Raw genomic sequence first — 25,238 nt, 5'->3', positions numbered from 1 at the left:
TTTAAATAGAATTATATTGTTTCTTAGGACACCTTTTCTTTTTTGATTTTTTTTTGGAATTGCCCCACATACACTTTAAAAAAATAATTATTTACTTCTAAAATCAAGTTTTGTTTCAATTGGGTTTTTGATAGAACATATCCTTCACCAAATGCCTTGGTCGACTGTAAATTGATGGATTCTGAATATGCAGAAATACAATCTTGCATCTTTTTTGATTTTGGAGTACAACAAATTTAAAACATAATAATAGCAAAGTGGACGTATTTGGTGATGATTGTAAAAATTTTACAGTCAAAAGAATTTGTGATATAGAGCTTTTAAACTATAAAACACTTTTTTTTTTACAAAAATTAACTTAAACTTTTATATGAAAGCTTTAATTACAAACTATAAGCCAGTTTTTATAGAATTAAAAAATATCATTTAACTTTTGAGATATTTATTTTGTTTGTAAAAAGTTTCTGATACAAATGTATGGACCACAAATTTTTCAGGTCAATTTTCTCAGAAATTTAAAAAATAACTAAAAATCTATCTCCTTCATTTTTCAGGTCAATTTTCTTCAAATTTTCAGGAAATGTTCCTTACATTATAAGAAAAAACGTTACTTATGAATTTTGAAAATTAGAAAATATAAGATTTTATGACAAAAACTAAAAAAAAAAGTTTTTTTTTTCAAAAAAAACACATTTTACTTGAATTTTATTAAATTCACAAGTAATTTTTTGTTGTTATTGTATAAAGATTAGACTGAAAGTTTGAAGAAGATGGCTTGAAAAATGTAGAAGGAGGTAGATTTTAAACAAAATAGTCTTTTTTGCTGTTTTAATTTCCCTTCCCATAGGGAACCTATTGTGCGGCCCCACTTTGACTGGTTATATCTCAAAAAATAACTTGAATTTTTTAAAACCATAAAAAGCAAATATATTAATATTTATAGCTCTTTTAGGTATCAATCTAAATGTAAATCTGATTATAATTTTTAACTTTTACATAAATACTAATTAAGTTATAAAAGTGTTAGTGTTTATGTTAATTTTAGAGTGTATAATACTAATAAACATTTTAGATTCCCTTGTACCTGGATAAATAAATTTTCTTTGTCAAAAAATTTACTTCATTTGTATGTAGTTGTAGTTAGTTTGCCATTAATAATAATAAGGGAATTATAGAGAATACATGCTTCAGATTTACTCTGGCTAGTTTGCTTCAAACAGTAGCAACTGTATAGAAAGAATATGTATCTAACCTTTGAAAGTTTAAAATTTTTTCTACCATAGTTGTTGATCTCAAGTGCTGATGGTTTAAATCAAAATTGTTATATTAAGGCAGTCTTTTTTCTCTTTTGGCAGATTTGTGTAACATATGTTGTTTTGAAACAAAATTCAACATTAAGAATTCAATCAAGTTTTTAGAAATTTCACATAAAAAATTAAATAAAAAGTATTTTAAAAGTTGGTAAACTCCCAAATAAAAAAAAGAATAGAAAATAGAAAAACATAAACATCTTACAATTTTTTTTGGCACACACTTATAATAGTTAATTAAAATTTAAATCTTTGATAAACTCATTCTAGTATGGACTTAATTGAAAAACTCAGGCTGACTCAGCCTAGTTCGAACTTTTTTGTAAATATTAAGCTAGTTATGATTTTTTCTAGGTATTATGTCAGTTAAGTATTGTATGATAATTTTGTGTATTACCAGGTCCAAATGTCTGATCTGATTCTAGCTTGACAAGATCAGGATCCAACTAGATTTTAATTTAAACAATGTATTTAAATCTTATAGCAGCTGGTTTTGATTTAAAATTAAGTCCTATCTGGTTCTATTTGGACTTCAACTAAGTTTAAAGGTCTGGATTTGGTTAAACTAATTTATAATTGCAATGGCATTTGGATTAAGTAAAACACTAATATTTAGGCATTTATGGTTAAATAAACTTTTTCACCTAATTTTCTACCTTTTCTACTTAAGTTAATCTTTGATTAAACTGGGTTAGTTTGGTATAAAATTTAACTTATGTAGTTTGATAAGAATTAGTTTAACAATAACCTTCTACCAAAATGTTTATTACATGTTATTACTAAGTCAGTTTATTAATGGTAATTTTTATAAATGGAATCCCTTATCTAAATTTATAATAATAAAATAATTTTCAGCTGTATATAAATCATAAAATGAGTTCAACAAATGTTCGTTGGTCTCCACTCGAGTCTAATCCAGAAACTATGACTTCATATATAATTACTCTAGGTGTGAAAAATGGTTGGACATTTAGTGATGTATATGGAGTTGAACCTGATCTTTTGTGCATGGTTCCTAAACCTTGTTGTGCCTTTATTTTACTTTTTCCTATAACTGATACTTATAAATCATTCTGCATTGAAGAAAATAACACAATAGAAAAAAATGGACAAACACTAAGCTCTGATGTGTTTTATATGAAGCAGACTATAGGAAACGCTTGTGGAACAATTGGTGTGATCCATGCCCTAGGAAATTCTAGAGATAAAATCTTGCTGAATGACAATTCGGTGTTCAAGAACTTTTTTGACAAGGTGAAAGGGCTAAGCCCTGAAGATATTGGTAAAACTCTTGAGTCAGACACATCATTTACAAAGGCACATACCGATGCAGCACAAAGTGGAGAAACTCCAGCCATGTCTGCAGAAACACCAGTTGATTTACACTTTGTAGCACTTGTGCACAAGGATGGTTCACTGTATGAGTTAGATGGCCGCAAAAACTTTCCAATCAATCATGGACCAACATCAGAGGTAGATTTTGTCAGTGACGCTGCTGCAGTTTGTAAGAAGTTCATGGCAAGAGATCCTTCAGAACTTCGTTTCACAATTTTGGCTCTAAGCAAGCCAGAATAATCTGCTAATAAACCTTTGAAATAATTTTTTGTTTTTCCTATGAGTGCTAGTTCACAAATTTTCATACATAAGTTTTTAGTACCATGTGTTTAAAAAGGCTAACTTTTTTGTTTTCTATGTTTCAAAATACCTAATTACGAATTTAAAAAATTATATGTTGCTCTGTGATATTGTTTAAGATACCATTGTGATTATTATAGTATAATAATAGTTTGTTTATAAACTCTTCATTTATTACAGTTATAATATAGCACAAATCAAATAAAATGGGGCAGATGAAGAAAAAGGTAATGTTATTTTATACATTTTGAATTTAAGTCTAAAATATTTTTTTTATAAATCTAATATAAGGTCTTATTTGAAATCTTTAAATATAACTCTAGGTCAATTTTATACAGAATAGAATATATCTTAAGAACCATATTTTTTGGAAAATAAAAATGTCAAAGTATATTTTCTGAAATTTTTCAAGTGTTGACCATGAAATTTCAGGTAACCATGCATTATAAAAAATGTATTGTTATCATTAAAAAAGCACATTATTACCAAAAAAAAAATTAGTTTCCACAATATGATTGTTACTAAGTTAAGATAAACTTATAAGAGCTTCTTAAAAACTGTCACATAAAATTGATTTTAATGAAATAGTCATTTTCGTCTTTTTTATTTGACCATCAACAATCTATTAAACTTTTTAACTATCAGCTTTTAAATCTTAAATATTATTTTAAACTGTATACTGTAATTGTATTTAACTTTAATATTTTTGAAATTTATCAATATGTGTTAAAAAAATTCTTATCTTCCTTATACTCTTGTTGTTTATTGTTTTAAATCAAATTTAAATATGTATAATATAGTTAAAAAATTATAAAAGATAAAAAAATGTTTTTGTCTATCCTTGATATGATTAATTTTTTATACTCAAATGTATGAAACTTAAATGATATTTTTTATCAATTCAAAAAATGTATAAATTTTTGTACTGAAACTTTATTAGTTAAAAAAAATTGATAAAATTAAATATTGAAAACTTGCATAAATTCAAAAATTTGAGATAGTCTAAAGCCTTTTAAAGGTTTTAAAAAATTACTTATTAAAAATATATACAAAAGTTTTTTCACTGAATTTAAAAAACAAGCTTCAGCTATTTGTTGTCTGTTAAAATCAGCAAAATACAAACATTGAATTAACTTTGCTTTATTAATCAAGATTATGTAATGTCCTAAAATTAAGTATATTATAAAGTACATTAAAGCTATAGACAATATGCATTGAAAGTAGTTTAAAAAAAAGCAAAATGTACGAGGTATTAAAATTAATAAAATTAAGTGTGTTTAAAAAAAAGTTTTTGAGTTTTTAATTTTTTTTCATATTTTATTAAGTTTTTCTGAATAAACATTAATATTTTTTTTGAGTAATTTAAATAAAGCTGCTTTCTAAATTACTACAATCAACAAAAACATTTCATATGCCGTGAGACAAGCTCAAGTTTACAAGGTTTGATCACACCAATTCAATCATTTTTGAATGGTCACAAGCTTTTGGTAGACTGAGACCGGTTTCGTCCTGATTAAGACTCATCAGTCAGTCACAACCTAAAAACTTACAGTCTTCAAACTACAAAAGGTTTATACATGCAAGCATGAAGGGTCCATTTGCTGGCATTGATCAGTGACGCCAGCACCGTGCAAAGTTCAATACATTATCTATTAGGCAATACATCTGGTTCTCTTTTTCGGTTGTGACTGACTGATGAGTTCTAATCAATACGAAACCGGTCTCAGTCTACCAAAAGCTTGTGGTCTGATGATCGAATTGGTTTGATCAAGCCTTGTAAACTTGATCTTGTCTCACGGCATATGAAAGTCCAGGCTTCGTTTCTGTAGACTTTTGCTAATGTTACCACAAGCACTAAATGTTTTGATATTTTAAACTTCTTATGACATTTTTTTGTGTATATCACACCTTAAGTACTTTAAAGTTTAACTTTTAAAAGAGAAAGTATAAGTTTTGTACTTATAAGTATATTTACTTAACATATTAGTTTCAAACTTTTTTTTAATTGTGTCTAAAAATACATACATATTTTCGTAACTGTTAAGGTAAATACAGAGTTCCCACTTCTTGAAATTATATATATAATAATATTAGGCTTAATAGTAAATCAAAACAACTAGTTATCTTAACTTGAATAAAATAAAGGATATAGTATACAAAATTTTTTTTTTAGTTTGATATAGTACCAAGTTTCATTAACAGCTAAAAAAGTTCAAATTTGAACTAAACTGCAAAACTTTAACATGAACAAACGGTCTTGATCTAACTTACTAATTTATTATCTTCTACAAAATCCAGACCTACTAGTGAATAAAAAAAAATTCAAAATGCTTCCTCTGTTTTTGTTTTTAAACCTAGATTTTTTTTGAGTATATAAAAAAAGTAGTTTTCAAAAAAAAAAAAATTACTATTTTAAAGATTAATTGGTTACATGTAGATTTTGTTAACTGACTAACAACTTGACAACAGTTTCAATCTGGAGCAGCCACCCAGTACATTTCAAGAAAAAAGGCATGTAAGAGGCTGCAACTGAGTCTTGCTGACTTCAGACGTCTGTGTATATTTAAAGGCATATACCCTCGTCAACCAGAAAACAAAAAGAAGGTAATTTGCATTTAAATTTTCTCACTAAAAGGAAAAATGTTCTATTTAATTTCTTCTTATAAATTGTTTGAATATTAATGCAGTATTTGGCAAATAGACAAAATAATAATATTTACTTTTTAAATTAAAATTCATTGTAATAGTAATTAAGTACGATATGAATTATATTTGATCAATTTTGTTTTTGCAGGTAAATAAAGGAAGCACGTCAAACAAAACATTCTATTTCCTCAAAGACATCCAATACATCATGCATGAACCAGTCATTGATAAATTTCGTCAATACAAAGTTTGTACTAAATTTTGAATATAAAGAATTAAGTATAGATTTAGAAAATATTGTATTTGATTTTTACACATATTTTTCATTATGTTAGTGTTGTTTTGCATATCTGTAATGAGTTTTTTTAGAAATAAATTGTTGTATTTGAAAAACTTTTTGATTTGTAAATTTCTTTATGTTTGTATGCTAACTATAAATTGTTAATTAAATATTAAAATTGTTTTCTTGCCAATTTAAATCTTTTTTTTACATTAAATTTTTGTTTCAAAACAATACCAACACAATTTTTTGGTTACGTCAAAATAATTAGTAGACAGTCATTTGTATAATTACTTTTTAGATAAACTTAAGTTGTGTTTCGTCGTATTTTTAATGAATTTTAGGTCAAAACTTAAATCAAAAATTAACTCAAAATGTACAGTACATCTGCATTAAAACTGTTGTAAAAAAAAAATATTTTATCTGTCAGCTGCAAATTTTAGGCGCCTCTGATCGGCTTGAATTTTACTTCTCTCTATTTAAAATTTTGTTTTAATTTTAAATAAATAAAACTTTTTTGAATTATTTGATATATTTTCGGGTAATGTGGTTTAAAGGTAAAGCTGCAGATTAAAAATTTTGGGTAAAATGGGTTAAGGATAGGGGTATATATGTATTGCTGTATTATTAATTTACCTCGTTTGCATAATGTTATGATTAAAATAATTTCTAAAACCTACTACTGCAGCCGACCCTTAGTTTATTTTTGTTAAGTTTTGTAAAAGGAAAACGCAGTAAGAAAAACTCAATTTTTTATTTAAACTTAGTTTGGATATTTAACTTTATGAAATCTATAAGTTCAAACTTACTTTCTATAAAGTGCTTTATAAATAATTAAAAATTTAATTAAGGTTTTTTTTTTATTTGATTGCTTTAATTGTTTATTTGTAAATTGATTAAAATCCCATGTAGATTTTTGCAAGAAAACTGAGAAAAGCAGAAGCTCGTGATGACAAAACGAGGGCAGCAGCGATCCGTGAAGGCAGGCCGACCCATACTTTGGATCACATTGTTCTTGAAAGGTGAGTGGCGTAATTCAAAACAGTTTTGTTATTTCTTACTAAAACTATTTTATTCAGATACCCATCTCTCGATGCTGCTATTGAAGACCTTGATGACGCGTTGAATCTTAATTTTCTTTTTGCTCGTCTCCCGAAATCCGGACGTATTTATGTAGAAACTATTGAGATGTGCCGTAGATTAACAGGTAAGTTTCTGTAAGATTAAAAGTAATATGAGTTATGGAGTTTTAATTATACAAGCAATAAATATTTGATTTATTTTGTAAAAGTTGTGTAACTAATAAAATTCAATCTATATATTTGTTACGAAATGATTTTTTGTAAGATAATCAGTAGTTATCAAATTAAATACAAAAATTTAACTAAAATGAATTAAAAATGTTTCAGTGACCACTTACTTACTACTCTTTTATTTATTAAGGTGATTAAAGATCAGGTTTTTCAAAAACAGTAGTTTTTTAACTCAGTATGATATATAATGAACATTTTTACTTTTAAATTACTTTAATTAATCTGTGATAAACCAATTTTTTTAAGTTGAATTTATGCATTATGTGATGATGACAAGAAGCTTGAGCAAAGTTTTCATTTCTATCAAAGGTTATTATTACCAAGCTGATATTATGGGGCATAAAGTTACTTGGATTGTTGCTCATCCAAACCCACATGCTGTTAGTAAAATATATTTTAATTAAGAATTTTTTTTAGACAGTCTTTATTCAATGTTTGGTTTTTAATTAAATTATAGATACTAACTTATAAATATGAATTAGTTTTTACGGTTTCAATCAATGTTTAATTTTCTAGTTTATTTTATTATGTACATTTAACTTAAATCAAGTTCATGAAATAAAAACATCCAATGTGTAAAAAATTAATTATGCTTTAAGATATTTTTTTGCACAATTAAGCCATTAACGTAAATCTCCTGTTTATCTATGATTTATCCTGTTAATTATATTAAATAACTTTTTATAATTTTTTTCAAAATAGTCGTAGTGAAACTTTATAATCAACATGATATTTCTCATGGCGCTAGAATTTTAACACTACAGAATTAAGTACAAACCTATTGCACTTAACAAAAAATATTTTGAAAAACTCTGAAAGTAATCGAAATACAATAAAATCAAAAACTATAAAGCTTAAATATATTTATATAATTAGTTCATTTTGTCAATTTTGTTTATAAATAAAGATTAAGTATTTAATTTATACTTTGCTTTATTTTATCAATAAAGTATAGAGCACAATACACTTAAAAAAAACCAACATGTTATCTAAAGACTAAATATACATTTATGTATTTTGAATTTCATTATTCAAAATTTATTAGCAATGCTTTTCATTCAAAAATGTAGTTTTTTATTTATTTGTTAAATTTGCAATAAGTTACATACTATGGTTCAATCTACAAAACTGCAAAAAGAAAAACACTTGAAATAATTCTGTGCAGCATCCGACAGATGTTGATTTCAAAGTGATGTCATCTTTCACTGAGATCAGCAGCACCATGCTGGGATTTGCATTGTACGGTTTGTACCAGAAAGCAAACTTGTTCTACCCGCCCAAACTCAACTTGAAGTCCATCACCAAGCAGGCATCTAACAATGATGATGAAGAATTTTACTGTGACAAAGAAGAGATGGCTTCTGAAGTAAACTTTTTAAATATTCTTACTTTTAATTGGTTATATATTTTGTTTATCTTATGTAGGTGCTTGTTTGTATTTTTCTGAAAATTTGCTTTTTGTTAACTCAGTTAAGAACTTGTAGATAATCTTCTCTTGTCGAATTTAGAAAATATGATAAGAAAAAAACGCTTATTATTTCAAACAGACAGTGAATTCTTTGAATGCAGTCTTGACTAGAGCCTGTCCAGTGGAAGATGATGATAATGACGAGTTAGACGAAGAACTGGAAATTCTTAAAAAGGAAAATCCTGATGCTTCAGAGAAAGACTACGTTGAGAAGCAAGCTGAGGCAAAAGCTTTCAAAAAGTTGTTTGAGGGCAAAAAAGTGTTTATTTCACGAGAAGTACCACGCGAGCCTTTCGTTTTTATGATAAGGTGATTATTTTTTAGCGCGTATATAATTTTGCCTGCATGTTTTATTTATGAATTATGACGTTGTTAGTATTTTTGTATAGTTTATCAATGTACAAGTTTTTATACATAAATATTTTTCCAACATTCTATATGTCAAAAAATAAAGCGCTAATAATATGGTTACCACACAGGCTAGTTTTATCTATTAAAATAACATCAAGTTAATCTTACTGTGAAAAAAATTGTTTTTGATTATCTTATAGTAATCAGGGTTGCCACAAAACCTGGAAAAACCTCGAATTAGAAAAAAAAATTACATGTTAAGTAACAAAATTTTGAACTGTTAAAGTCTATCATATAGATAAAAAAATTGTCATCATCAAAAAATTTTTTGTTAAAAAACAAAATTAAAATAGCTTTACAGTATCTTTTCAATGTTGTTATACTATTTAACAGTTTTTTACCTTAAACTTAATTTTAAACTAAAAATAGACCCAAAAACTTCTACCTTCAAAAACATGTAAGATATTTCTCAAAAATCAGTGGCAACCCTGAGTAAAGGAATAAAAAACCCACCATTCTTCTACCATAGTATAGGTAGTCACTCATAGACGCCGTTTATTTTAAGAGGGCTCAAAATCATTTGTATGTATATCAATACGTATATCATGTTGTTGTAGTCTACATATTTTTCTTTTTTTAATTAAAACTTATATAAAAGCAAATTAAAAAAGGGAACATAAGAAAATATTTAACGACACACTTTTCAGTTACTTTTTGCATTTTCTTAATCTACAGCGCTGTTTTTGTTTAAGCAAGTGCTATCTTAAAATTTTTATGTAATTTTATAACTTTTTATTAGAATACATGTTTAAATAGATTAGCACTAGATAGGATTTTTTTTCTTGTTACTTAAAAAACAGTTAATTAGGTTAGTTTTTGTAGTACTCGACATACTTAAGTAAGATTGAAATGCTAATGTCTTTTACATACTAAGTGTGTATGAATATTCTACTATCTATGAAGGTTATGTTTTATGTAAGCAATATTGCTTAATCATATTTTATTTCAGGAGTTTCGGTGGAGAAGTTTCTTGGCCAAAAACAGTTGGAATCGGATCAACATTTGACGAATCAGATCCAACTATTACTCATCATTTAGTTGACAGACCCAATCCGAAAATGGACCACGACGATGGCCATAGGTATGATAAATTTTATTCTAAACATGAAGTACTTTTTAAAGTAGTTTTTTTCTTTTTTAATTTGAATTATATTTTAGATTATTTTGGTATTATACGTGGGAAAAGTATTTCGATTAGTTTATTAAATAGTTAGGTAATGCTATTAAGGCCATAGGGGGTCCAACACTTTTTTTACAAAATTAATTTTGGCTTTCATATAAAATCTTTAATTACAAGCCAGTTTTTATAGAATTCAAAATATCATTTAACTTTTGAGATATTTATTTTTTGTAAAAGGTTTCCGATACAAACGTATGGACCACAAATTATTCGGGGCCAATTTTCTCGGAAATTTTAAAATTCACTAAAAATATATCTTCTCCTTCATTTTTCAAGCAATCTTCTTCAAATTTTCAGGAAGTGTTACTTATATTGAAAAAAATGTTACATGTGAATTTAAAAAAACAAAAAAATTAGAAAAAAAAGTCTTTTTTTTTTCAAAAAAATAACCTTTTTAGAATAAAAAATTCAAAGTCCAAAGTAACGTTTTTTGTTATTGTATAAAGATTAGAATGTGAAAGTTTGAAGAAGATTGCTTAAAAAATGTAAGGAGATAGATTTTAAGTAAAATAGTCTTTTTTCGCGGTTTTAGTTTTCTCTTCCCATTAGGAACCTATTATGCCGCCCGACTTTGACTGGTCTATCTCAAAAATTAATTCGAATTTTTTAAAACAATAAAAAGTATCTTGAAGCTTAGAAAAAACTCTTAAAAAACATGGGTTACCCCCCCCCCTCCTTATGGCCTTAACTATTAACTTTCGTACTATCTTTTTATTTATTTTGTTCTCTACATAACGACAATGCATTTTTGTACACAGGAAGTACGTGCAACCTCAATGGGTGGCGGATTGTGTGAATGCAAGAGTTTTGATAAGCGAGAGAGATTACATGCCGGGCATGAAGTTGCCTGCTCATTGCTCGCCGTTCGCCGATGAAAGCGAAGGAATGCACATTCCATTGGAAAGGCAGCGCATCATCGACATGCAAAAAGGAAATCTTAATTTGGGTGAGATGTTAATTAATAATTATACTTTAAGTTATTGAGGCTTTTCTTGCTCATAAAAGAGACCTGTAGTTGTTAGTTTAAGAATTATTATTATACGTAAAAAAGTATTAAAATTAGCATTATAATTTTTTTTTACAAATACGAAAATAATAGGAGATGATGACGAGAAAGACTTATCAGAATCTGAAGAAGAAGAAGAAGAAGAAAGTGATGAAGAAGACGTTGATGAAGAGGAAGTTGAAAAAGCTGAAGAAGATGAAAAAGAAACTGAAAAGGTTTTTTTACTGTATGACTTAGAAAAACTAAATTTTATGTTTTAAGTAAAATAATTAAAATCTAAAATATTTTTTGTAATTTATATAAAGTTATTTTTTAAGTTTCCTTTTTTTTTCAGGAAAGCAGCAGTGGAAGCTCCAAGAAAGATGTTGTCATTCAAGAAGCTCCTAAGGACACTCACAAAAACTCTAGAGCAGACAAGGTATGTTATAAATGTCTTCGTTATTTCAAAATATCTCTCTATACTTTAATGCAAGTTTGAATAATTTTTAAATAATTATTTTCACCTTTCATATTATTGATTATTTAATTATTGTATATGTAGTTAATAGATTATAACTTGTTTTAAACAGGTGTCTGCTGAAGATCTGCGCCTTGCAAAGAAACAAATGGGCAAAAAAGCGAAGAAACTTTATGCTAAAATAAAGTATGGTAAAGATAGAAAGGCTAGACAGGTATTTACAAGCAAACTATTTTGTAATTACCTTACTTTGAATAATTTTAAATCTCAAAATGACATATACATTTAAATAAATTTATAAAAGTTTAGAAATAAATACATGATTGAATTTAACAGCTTTACTATTTAATTTTTATGTTTTTAACCCTTAAAAACTTTTTGTCAATAATAGCAATTCTTAATAAATTAAAAAACCCAAGTTTGTTTCAATTTTTGATCGATTGTAGACTAGCAAATACTATGAATTCTTTGAGTAATGATCGCATATAAATTTTCTTTAAGCTATAAGCTATTGTTTAAGCGATCTGTTAAGTTTTAGATCTAAAGAAAGTTATTTTTTATTAATTATATATTTTATTTGCACTTACTTACATTTTAAAGATTTATTTAGTAAAAATACTTTCGACTCTTTTTGTTATTACTTATTAAGAATGAAAGTAAAATAGAACACTGACAATGAATTATTGGATAAAGACTACGTTAAAAGTTATAATACAGTTTAAAAATAATCTTTAGATAAACTATAAGTCGTACAATGAAGTCATAAATTAATAGTTAAACAACCATAGTTACCCAAGAATGTGTTCTTAATTAAATGCAGTTGAGTTATGCTAATATATAACATATACCTTATTATTATTTATTTGTTTTTATCAGGCTGAAGAATTGAAAAATAAAAGAAAAGCTATTGATGAGGCTGCCAAGCAAGATAAGAAAAAAAGGAAGAAACACTAATGCAATCAAATGTGCTTTTTAAAACTAGGCAAAAATAGTGTTTATGTATAATTATCTAGTAAAATGTAGACAAATAAAGTTTAGATTTGAATACGCTTTTAAAAACTAGGCAAAAAATTTTATTTATAAATTAGTAAAATGTAGACAAATAAATTTTGGCATCTTTTTAAATACTATTTTTGGTGGTATTCCTTTTCAGTTACTTACTTTAAGTTAGTAATATCAGAATAAATATTTACAAAAGTTAATGATTTTAATGTAACATAAGAACCTTAAATAAAATAACAATTTTTAATATTGAAGACAAATATGTATACACAATATTTACTTTTTTTAATGTATATTTTCATATCTAAAAGTATAGTTATGTTAAATATAACTTAAATAAAATTCTGGAATAGTTAACTGTTTAACTTGAGGTTAATGCTTTTGGTCATTATTGACAAAGTTGAGATTTTTCCCGTTACCAGTTTAGTAGCTGTTTGATTAGAAAAATTGAAAATTTGTTAAATAAATTTTCCTTATTGTACGCTCTGAGTACTACAAGAAATTTTTCATTTAGAAATACCAATTTAATGTTCTTATAAAAAAATCACTTTTTTGTTTAGAAGCTCTTTTTTAAATTCAAATTGATAAAATATCTAACCATTTGACGTTTTCGACTTGATTAGATTTAAAAAAACCGAAGACCCGTAAATACGTTTGCTAAAAATGTTCTTAACGAGGGTTTTTGTTTGTAGTTATATTCAAGAAAAAGGTGTTGATCAGTGGCGTAGCCACTCTATTAAAAACTAAAGTAAGATTGATATTCGCTAGTCGACGAATCAAAAAAAAAAATTATTGTCATGAAACACTGCAGACACAATTTTTTTAAATAAGCTCGTAAAGAAAATGTATCTTTATTGACATCAGAAAATAGTTCAGTTTTGTTCCATAATTTTTTTTATGAAATCAGGCTTAGAATTAACTAACTCTTTAAAACTTTTCTTACAAAATTTTCTACGTTTATGAAAGAACGCTGTTTATCTATGATGATGTTTTTAGTGACTTATAATAAAACATCTTTGCATTCAATTACAACTAAATTGTGCTTAAGAGAGTATATGTGTGTGATAGAATTTTTCAAGCGTCTGAGTTTTCAGATGAGTTTGTATTATAAACTTATGTTACATAGATCCCAGATTTGGTGAAAAAAAACCTTTAAGCTAGGAAATAGGAGAGTTATTAATATTACGGTTCTAGCCATAGTTCGGTTTTTTTTTATATCTTTTATAAAAATTTTATACTATTACTTTTGAATCCTTTATAATTTATCTATCGTTAAAAAATCTGCTAACTTTTTGTATCAAGTCTAATTTACAACTACCATGCCTACAACAAGTAGGCATGGGCAACATGCAGGCCTTTCAAGCAAAGTCTAGGACTTGCAACGCAATTTTATAGCTTGGAAACAAACAGTTATAAAAGTTTTATATTTTATTAAGATATTCGCCTGATTTTATTTAAAGGAAAAGTTAAAGCTTAAAAAAGGGTTATATTTCATTATGTGTTTTCTTTCCTGAAGTTATTTTAAGAATACAATTTTTCAAAGTTACGCATCCTTGAATACTTTTATAGCCTGTATAAGTATCTTTCTAGTAAATCTGGCGAAGTGAAAGAAAAGTTGCTCGGCCCTAACTTAAAAACATAATTTTTGATTTAATATTAAACTCACGGGCGGAAAAGAAGTGTAATATAGTTATTAAATAACATTTATATATTCTTTAACAGTTTATCAAATATACATAAAAGTTTAAAAATTGCTTTTTCAATATAAACCTCATCTAGGAATACTTTACGGTTAGGTGTCAGAAACGCAAGAGCGTCACTTTTGCACTTAAGTTCAAAGAGATATAGTAGAAACAATTTATAAAAGAATTAATAAACCATTACTTACATACTCACAAAAAATAAGTTATAAAAGCTCGCGAATTTGTGACTTGTTCCCACATTCTGCTGCTGTTGACTATAAAACAATATACGAAACAATATTTCTTTTAACTTTCTTAACTACTTTAAAAACAATCTTTTTCGGCCTAAAACTTTTATCACGTAAATTTAGATATATAATAGTTTAATAATTTTTATCCACAAGAAAAAATAGTAAACCATTTAACTTAAGACCGTGATAAAGTAAAAATATAGAAGGTACTTAGTTTTGCAGGGTTATATGGAAATCTGAAAATAACTTGAGTTTAACAACTTAAAAATAAAAACTGGAAATTTGAATAAAAGTAACTCCAAGAATGTTAAAATCATTTATTACACGTAAAGGTATGAAATTTAGATTAAAAATAAAAAAATATTTCAAATACAAAAAAATTGAGTTTGAATATTTTATTTAGAATATTTTTATTTGAAAACACATTTAAAGTAGTATTACAGTACTTTTAAAATATTTTTTACCATTCGTGACAGTTTTTTTATCCTATATTTAATTTAGTACTGAAAATGAACTATATATATGGAACTTAACCAGACGACCATAAATCAAAATCTAAAAGAAATTCAAAAACATGTGGCAACATCCTGATTATGGTAATTCGAAAAAACTAGTTGATTATTATTAAAATTTATTAAAACAAGAATTAAATCTCGGGCTATATAAATTATTAGACAAAGATCTTAAAGCCAACAATACCTACTAGATTAACTAAACAGTTACATTTTTTTAAATAATAAATTTAAAATTTACTGTAATAAGTTATAGTTGTTTGATCACTATTTTCAAGTCTATAATTGTTGTTTTTACATTCATGCGAAGGTTTGAAGTTACTTAATATTAGTATTAACATTTAAAAATTTAAATCTTTTCATTACAATTAGGTATAATAATTATTAAAAAAATAATAATAAGATGTCAAAATAATACGGTATTCGCTCAAAAACTAGATATTTAAGAACAAATGCTTAATCTCTATACGTAAAAATCAACTTTGAATTTATGTTTTAAGTCGTTTAAAAACAAACAATACAGTTGTTATATAACTATAATACAGCGATAAGTATCCTTTTATAAGTACCAGAAAATGTCCTTGTTAGCCGGGATTATTTAAAATAATTATAGTAGTCAATAAGAAATATTGTTTTAGACCAAAATTTCCATGACATAAACTTAAACAATAATAAAGAACTAGTAATTAATAATTTCAATGTTAAATTTACTACGATTAAAAAAAAAATACGTATGTTTTTAGCTGACATTACGGGCAGCACACTTTTCTTTAGTCCACAGGTCGCAGATATCTGACCTTTAGTATTATATTAAAATAATTATATGTTCGAAAACTTAAAAAAACCTAAATTAATACTTTAAGAAATGATTAAGTGGTTTATTTAACTAAGGTATTTTAGGAATCTTCAAATAATCTTGATACATGATGTTCAAAAACTTTTTTTTTTGAAACTAAACCTTGTTCTTTTAGCTCAAATTAAATCAACAGTTGTAATGATAATAAGCAATATGATATTGTTTATATTTTAAAACTACTCTAAATTAAAAATACCTCTGAAAAATTAAATGTTACTTGTTTTTGAACAGCAAACTAACTTCGAAAAATAGTAACTAGCTTTAAACAAATAGAATTATATATATGATTTTAAATTACTAATACAAGTTTAATAAATTTGTAAGTTATAAAAATCTTTAACAGTACTTTTTGTTAAAAGCAATATTTTATAAAGTATAGAAGATATTTATTTCAATGCACACAAAAAGTAAGTTCGTTATAAAACCTTTTAGAAAAATACAGAATGGCTTAATCTTTTAGAAACATTATTTTAAAGTTTATTCTAAAATCTTAATGGGTTATTTGACTTAACGTTCACTATATAAGTAATTAAAAGTAGTTTTACAAATAGAAATAAAAAATTTCTTAAATAAATTAATAGGTTAAAATAATCTTTAAAGTATCTGCTGCTTAAACTAAAGTTTTGCTTCCCAAAACACGCCAAAGCTCTAGTTTCCTTCACACAAAAATTGATTGTCTGGCTAAACTACTTTTAACAATTACTTATTGTAACAAAACTCTGCTTTCTTTATTTTAGAAAAAGTTCAATAAATTTCGTTTGAAAAATATAAGATTAATTTAAGATTAAGATTATTTTTAACGAATAGTGTCAATTTTGAAATTCAAAGGTGCACAACATTTTACTTAAGAAAAATTATTTTATAAATTAAACATTATTTAAAAACATTTTAGAACTGAAAATATGGTCTTTTTTATTAATCTGATTAGTATTAGCTCTTATCTGTGTATCAAGCCAATATAACTTTTTAACTTTTTATATATCGGTGGAATGATCATCAGCAGCAAAGTCTAGGCGCTTCTGATCAGCTAAAATTAGACTTTATCTGTATTATGTTTAAGTCAATAAAGTTTTTTTTTTTTTGAATAAAATGGGTTTTGGGTCGGAGTTTAGACTTAAAAAAAATCTGTAAAATAGGTTGGAGATAGGTATTTAGACTGAGGTGTGTTGTTATTTTACTAAGTTTGCATAATGTTATGAATGAAAAAAATTCTAGTCAATACTGCAGCTGACCAATTGTAACTCGAATATTTTGATTTACTTCACAAAAGAAAATTATTTCCACTTTTTTTTAGTTTTTGGTAAGCTATAAAATATAAAAAACACTTTTTAAGATATAGAAACTTGATAACTAGGTCGGTTCGGTGATACTTAGTATGTAATTACTTTTTTAGGGAACGGGTCAAAATTTCACGAAGACAAAATTGCACGAGGGCACAAAACTGTACGAAGATACTTTTGCACGAAGACAAATTTGCGCAAGTGGACTAAATTGCACGAGGGAACAAAATTGAACGAAGACAACTTTGCACCAAGTGTCAATTTTGCTCGGAGGGTCATTTTGCAGGAGAGTAAAAAAAAATAAATAAAAACAGAAAAAAAACTAAAAGATAAATTAATAAAAAACATAAACAAAAAAGTTACTGACTTAGGGTAAGGGTTAGGGTTAACAGTGATAATAAAAACAAAAGTAACCAAATAACAAATAAAAATTACTAATAAAAAGCAAATAAATAATTAAAAATAAACTAATTAAAAAAAAACCTACCGACCGAGGTTAAGGGTTAGGAGTAACAGTGATAGAGAAAAACAAATACTATTAATATAAATAAAAAAAGTTACCAACCGAGGTTAAGGGTTAGGGGTCACAGTGATAATAAAAAAAAAGAGAAAAATAATTAAATAAAATAGACAAAAAAAAAACAAAATGTCTCCGTGCAAAATTGTCTTCGTCCAAAAGTGTCTTCGTGCAATTGTATCCTCTCGTGCAAAAGTGTCTTCATGCAAAAGTATCTTCGTGCAATCTTGTGCCCTCGTGCAGTTTTGTACGCTCGTGCAAATTTGACAGCTACCCGCTTTTATAATCTCATTTCAGTATTTCAAAAACTTTTTGTAATATAGCCTAAATTTTTTGACATTATCTAACAATTAAATCACACTACATCACGGGTATTAATTCGCGAGCCGCACTGTATAAAAACAAAGTCTTCCGCGGGCCGAAGTTATTTCAAAGTATTAGTGTTAATATAGAAATACTATTTTCAATCTAGAATGTGATTAAATAAGCTTTAGTAATGAGTAAATTTTAAACTAATTGTTTAAGAATAAGTTTTTATTACAATAACATATCTTATCACTGTTTCGTAAAATGTATGTTTTGAGCTGAAATGTACCTCGCGGGCCGTATTTTTTGGCTTTGATAGCCGCAGGTTGCCGACCCCTGCAGTCTGCACTACATAATTGTAATTTAAAAATAATAAGTATACATGCTCTAAATTAGGTAAAATGTTATATGTACTCAAAATATAATTGACTTAAGATTTGAACATCAAGTAAAAAATTTGTTAAAATAAAATAGTATTTTTTAGACAAAAACTTTTTTTTTTAATTCGAAAGCTAGTAAAAAAAATTGTTCTTATTTTTAGATAAACTATATCTTAAAAATCTAAAATTTACTCACAAATGATAACATCAGTAGTATTTTTTATTGAACAACAAAAAAAGCGTTCAAATTACTAGGCCCTAGATTCTGGTGTACGAAAAAACTTTCAGTTATCGAGTCGTACACCTTTTGGATACATTTTAACGTTATTGTACGAGACAAAAAAAAAAAAAAGAAAAAAAAACAGTATATTTTTAATCTTTAAAACTTGATTTACTTTGTAAATTCTTAGTTAAGTTAAATATTTTTTTCAAATATGTATTCTTTGTAAAGAAAAATCTACATTGTATTAATTAGTTAAATATATATTTATAATTTTGTGATTTTTAAGGTGTTATACGTTGAATTTATTAAAAAAAGGTTGAAAGTTGAACAGAATCGCATATAGACTTTATTTTTCGTCTATATTAAAAAAAAAAGTAATTTATAAAATAATATTTTTTCTAAAGACTATTGTTTTAAATGCCATAATGTCCTGTTTTTCTAAGGGGTCCATCATTGTTATTACAACCCAAAATTAAATTGCAAAACAATTGTTAAATAGATTTAAATGTAAATTTAAATCATTATATGATTTGGCCCAGTTTCTTGTGTTTGGTAATGGTTTTGATCTTGAGCTTCATAATTTTTAAGCTTAAGAGTTTTTAAGCTTCATTATGACCCCTACACACCATGTCACTCAAATAATTGAGTGATGTAGTTGTTTTAAAGTATTTAAACTTAGAATGTTGGTATTTTTGATTTTTTGTTCCTTAAATTTTAGGAAAAAATTTAAGTGTTGGCAAAGTTTCAATTTCTATATCTCTTTAAACTGTTCAAAATATAGATTCAATCATTTGCTAACAAAAGATCCTAGTTAAAAACGTTAACTGGATAAAATAATTACAAATATTGTATAGTTTTATAACAGTCGGATTTAACTTTAAGTATTTTACCTATTATTAACTATTATTAAAAAAAAATCTTTAGAAATTATTTAATTTTAATTTTAATGAAAACATGTATACACCTACTTTATTCTATGCTTCCATTCTTACATTACAGTAATTATTTTTTACAGAACCCAGTTGAAGTGTGTTGATTCGTTAACACACAGAAACATATGTTGGTACAATAAAGGAAGATTACTGTATAATTTGTTGTTATATGTTTTTAAATAAATTTAATTGGTTTGTGTATTATAATTTATATCCTTAGCTTGTTTAGTCTTTTTTATTTAATAACTAATACATTTTTAGTATTTTTATAGTTTTCATGTAACATGGTTGCCACACACTAACTGAAAAAAAGCTCATACAAATTTTAAGAAACTGAAACCCAATATAACTAGTTTTAACTATTTCGATGACTCAGACATTTTCAATTTTTTTATGCCAAACTCTGGATGGTTTGGATATTTTTCCTACAATTCAATTTAATTTTATGACTTCTTATCTTTATTATATAGATCCTAGTCATGCTTATATCTATATAAGCAGTTCTTTTTTTGTTATTATTAGTGATCTAAAGGCACTTTCATACACAAATTAACATTGCTCATAAAATAAAACATAAAATACATGGTGCTCATACAATATTATGATTATACTAAATGTTTTATGTATACTGAAAATGAAAATTTTCCCCACTTATTTAATTTTGAGATATATGTTGCATTTTTGTGGTTGCTCTTGTAGAAAGAAAAATGTGAATGTAAATGATTATAAAAATCAAAATATAGGGGAAGAGATGGTGAGGAGCCCATGGTAGATTAAAGTTTTCATGATCAATATTGGCAGTAATAGGTTAAAAAAGGTTGCTTACTATTTTTAATGAAAAAAGGTGAACAGTCATCTATTCATCAGCACCTCCTCAACAACCCTGTTTGTGCCGAGAACTACCTGGATAGTAGGTTTGAAATCCTATCCCGAGCTAGAAACACCTACCATCTTTCAGTTCTAGAATCTCTGTTTATTAGATCTCGCGAGCCAAAAATTTGCAAACAAAGAGATTTTTACAATTTAAAACTTTACAAATAGGGTCTTTAGTAGTATTATTTTTGTTGTCGTTATTGTCGTATTTTTTAATGTGCTTTTTATTTAATTTAGTTTAAGGTAAAAATTTCTACTATTTTAAATGTTTTTGTTTTAGCAATTTTGTCTTATAAATTACTTCAAGTTAGTTCAGTACAGCTCTATTCTATTTTTCAAACTTTTTCTAAACAGACTTTTATACTTTATGACGTAACTATTTTTTGTTAGACTTTTCAAATTCATTATATATAACTAAAATTACTCTACAATATTCATAGTTTTTAGCAATGTTATTCTGAAGAGAGCTAAACGAAATTAATAAATAAACTTTTGTCAAAAATGAGTCAGTTATGTTTAAACTTTTTAATTAAAACCAGTACCAAAACCAAACTATTTTTAATGTAAATTTAATTACTTTTTGAGTTTTTGTTTTTATTTTTTCCTCATTGTTTTAAAGTTAGCTCAAAGTATTAGTTACAAGCAAATAGTGCACAGCTCTATGAACAAAAGGTCTTTCTCCACACCAATCCATTGACCTTAGTTGTGAGAGTTCACATTTTTCTTTCTTTCTTGTATGATAGCTCTTAGCAAGGTTGCCAAAAACTCAGGACACTGAGTAATCAGGATATTTTAAAGATTTTTTAATCTCAGGACAGCTCAGGATAATTCAGGAGATTTTGAATTTTATTTTAAAACTCAGGCTGACTCTGGAAACTTAGGTCTAAAAACTCAGGATAGTTTTAGGTTTACAAAAAAATTATTTAGGACAATTTTTTTTGAGATTGTGAATGAAATTTTTTGATTTAGATTCAGCATAATGTTATTTTATTATAACAAATTATGTTGAAGAACCTGAATTTTATTAGTTTTGAAAAAAAAAAAGATTATTTTTGAGATATAGTCATAAAAAAAACAATACACGCATATGTATAGCAAATTTTTCATTGTCAATTTTTTCAGAAATTTAAAAATTTACAAAAAACTTGTCTTTTTCTTTATTTTTTGAACTATTGATGTTAAATTTTCAAGAAATGTTACTTGTTTGATAGGGAAAAATACTATTGTTACATTTACAAAAATTGAAATATGTTAAAATATATTTTTATGGTTTTTCTTTGATAATTGGTATTCTATTTTATAATAAATGAAACTTTGATTTCAGCAAAACCCTGTCAAATTAATGGCATAGTGGGGGTAAATCACTTTTCATAATTTGATGTTATTTAATTAACTTTTAATTAAGCAAAAAGTTGTTATTAACAATTTTTTTCAATTCAAAACAAATTTTGAGATATAGCCAGTCAAAGTTGGAGACCACAATAGTTTCTTATTGAAGGCACAAACTAAAATGGCAAATACCTAGAAAATACTAAAAATCTACCTCATACATTTTTTGAGATTATTACCACAAGCTTTTAGAAAGTGTTCCCTGCAATATTTTGAAAATTCGGTTGTAACAAATAAAAAAAACCTAATAAAAATAAACTACAATTTTTTAGTAGTTTTGTTTTAAAATTTAAATTTAATTATTTTTTAATTATGTTAAGACAGAATTTTCTAAATATTGCAAGGAACACTTCCTGAAAGTTTTAGGTAATTATCTCAAAAAACATATGAAAAGATATATTTTTAGTGATTTCTTCTAGTTATTTGCAGTTTTAGCTTCCCATAAGAAACCTGTTATAGTCTCTGACTTTGACTAGCTATGTCTCAAAACTTATTTTGAATTTGAAAAATCTGTAAAAAGCAACTTGTAACTTAATTAAAAAAATATTGCTTAAAAATTGTAGGAGTTAATAAATTTTTAATTAACTAGTCTCTTTTCCTTTTTATTTTGTTCGTTACAAAAAGATCTTATCAAACTCTCTGACTTTATACCCTATCATATATTTTCTAGTAATATTAATTTTTAGTTTTATTAATTTAAATAACTAGGAACTAGAAAATCTGAGTAATTTTTCCATGTAAAATAATCAAATTTAGATTAGATGAGAAGTAACAACTATCTACAATAAAAAATTATAAGTTTAAGAGTTGGCCCCTATGCCCTTAATTTGCATTAACTTTCAAAACTGGTGTTGTAGACATAACTTTTCAATTTTATTTGAAGCTCTAAATAGGCTAGAATATTTGCTTTCTAGCTATAAATTATCAACAGCGGTTTCTCGCGACTATGCCTGCCTGATAATAAGGACAAAACTGGTTGTAGGATGTCTTGGATGCTGTTGTTGTTGGTCTTGTGAAGTTCATTGTTTATAGCTACCAATTTATAATAAATTATTTTTTTTCCCTTTTCCAATTGTTAGTCCTTAAAAGCAAAATTAAAAAAAAAATGCTTTATTCCTAGTTTATTGCTAGTCTATTGCAATCTCAGTCAAATGTAGATATATTTTCAAAGCCCTGCAATTATAAATTAAGCTTGCTTAAATCTACTAGTTCTAAAATATTTTTGTTAAGTCAAGTGTAATGAGTCAGTTAACCAGAAATATATTACTAATGTAATGTCATTTCAATTGTTTGTTGATATAGATATTAAATACATTCTAAATCACTTTCAGTTATTAAATATTTTGATTGTTGAGAGCACCTGACTAAGTGTAAAATAATTAGACTTCTACAGCAAAATTAGTGTATTTTCATTATTTAAATATAATGAGTTTTTATTTAATTAAACAATAATTATTTATTCATATTAAGTTGACTTTTAAGTTAGGTTTAAGTATGTTATTGTTTTCACATTACTATTAATGTAAGTTTTTAAAGTATTTTACATTTATATTATTTAAAACTTAATTTGTAAGTTTGTTTAAATGTTTCAATTCTTTAGTTTAAAAGCTTTGTATCAAATCCTTTTTAGTTTTAAACTCATAGCAGTTTATTATTGTATTTACTTTAGATAAATGCTATTTACAAGACTTATCTCTTAGCAAGGTATATCTATATACTATATGAAAGCTTATTCCTTGTTAAGAGCTATATTATATACATAGTAGAATTACACTTAACTAGGTATTGAATTGTTATTAAATATTATTTAGTTTATTGTTAAAGTTTTCTTGACAGTTATAATATTTTAATAACTAAAAGTGATTTAGAATGTATTTTATATCTATATCAACATGCAATTGAAATGATATTGAATTAGTTATATCTCTCTAGTTAATTGACTCGAAACAAAAGCAAATAAACTAAAAGTATTTTTACCAGCAAGAGAATTTGCTTATTGTACAAAAGAAAGGTACAATTTTATATATAAATTTGAATATTCAGTGTAATTATGACGTCATAATATATCAAAAGTAGTTGAAATGTCTTCAAATGTATGTCTAAATTTATAACATTTCATTCAAAATATAGATTATAAGTCTAGGACATGTACAAATGACTTAATTACTATTCTAGTCAAAAAATAAAAAAAACATAAGATTTTTGGGTTGGAAGAATTTTTTTTTGCAAAATAATTTTTTTATTATAAATTCTTCTTAATGAAGCCTAAACATATCCGAATCATATGTTTGCATGTGTCCAGCAAACATCACCTAAGTACACCCCTACACTATTTCCATCTATTCAGTGTTACAATGCATCCTTACTTATCCGGCCATGTTGGGAAAGCTTTTTTTTTGTGAATAAGGTCGGATTAGTCTTTGGCTGGATAAGAACAAAATGTTATATTTTAATTATATAACTCATTATTATTATGCAATGCATATAATGAAATGTACACTTAATTAGCTGTTGATTTGACTTATTTTAACTTTCTTTATAAAACCAAAAAATTAAAACAGACAAAAAATAAATGAAACAAACCTTTGTTATATGTAGATATGTTTATATTATTAAGCATCGATTTTAGCTGAATTAAAAAAATCTACTTCTAAATTTGAACAGGCTGGATAAATAAGGACCAGATAAGTAGGGAAGAACTGTACTAGCTTTATTACTATTTTTTATCTTAAAAGTACTATTTTTTACTTTTGTATCCATATGAGTCTTATGTTGGTATGTTTGCTTTTGATTATCTCAAGAAAGCCACTCCTATTGTTTACTAGTGCTTGGTTTATTTTTTATACTTTTAAACTGATATTTGTCTTTTTAAGGAGAATTAAATTATAAACTTGACATTGCAATTAGTTTACTGAACACAAAATACTCATCATTTTAAGTATTTAAAGTCTAATTGAAAAAAAGTTTCAACAATACATTTGCTTAAATTCAAAAAAGTATTATCCGACTATAATTCTATGAAAATAAAAAAAAAGTAAAAAAAGTCAAGTTCAATACTTTGCTCAAATTAACAAAATCTGCCTTTCTAAACTTAAAACTAATTTCAATGCATGATGATTGTTTAGAGGGTGCTTAAAATTTAAACTACCATAAAAGTTGAGTTAAAATCTTAAAATTTGAAAAATAAAAAAATTAAACATTTAAGTGAGAGATATGTATTTAAGGCAAGAGGAAGGAGTCCATGCATTTTTTTTACAAAAATTTGGTCTATATTTAAAGTTTAAAATTGTATACTATGAGATCGTTTTTACAGAATAAAAAGATGAACT

The 25,238-nt window shown here is 25.8% G+C and overlaps 1 protein-coding gene and 1 pseudogene across 1 annotated transcript; both read left to right on the top strand.

The window, feature by feature from the left end:
• The first annotated feature begins 2,179 nt into the window (after positions 1-2,179).
• Positions 2,180-3,055, top strand: LOC145846891 (ubiquitin carboxyl-terminal hydrolase isozyme L3 pseudogene; annotated as a pseudogene).
• A 70-nt stretch (positions 3,056-3,125) lies between these two features.
• Positions 3,126-12,731, top strand: LOC145846890 (pescadillo homolog). The gene is made up of 14 exons (XM_082953449.1): positions 3,126-3,172; positions 5,415-5,549; positions 5,740-5,838; positions 6,784-6,893; positions 6,951-7,078; positions 7,431-7,564; positions 8,350-8,550; positions 8,732-8,961; positions 10,013-10,144; positions 11,002-11,189; positions 11,343-11,464; positions 11,584-11,667; positions 11,819-11,920; positions 12,583-12,731. The coding sequence occupies exons 1-14, from the start codon at positions 3,152-3,154 to the stop codon at positions 12,658-12,660; spliced, it is 1,764 nt and encodes a 587-aa protein (XP_082809575.1). The 5' UTR covers positions 3,126-3,151; the 3' UTR covers positions 12,661-12,731.
• The last annotated feature ends 12,507 nt before the right edge of the window (positions 12,732-25,238 follow it).

The sequence above is a fragment of the Thalia democratica genome, unplaced genomic scaffold, assembly GCF_965202585.1.
Source record: "Thalia democratica unplaced genomic scaffold, ktThaDemo2.hap1.1 HAP1_SCAFFOLD_702, whole genome shotgun sequence".
NCBI classification, from domain to species: domain Eukaryota; kingdom Metazoa; phylum Chordata; class Thaliacea; order Salpida; family Salpidae; genus Thalia; species Thalia democratica.
This window is presented reverse-complemented; position numbering and strand designations above follow the sequence as displayed.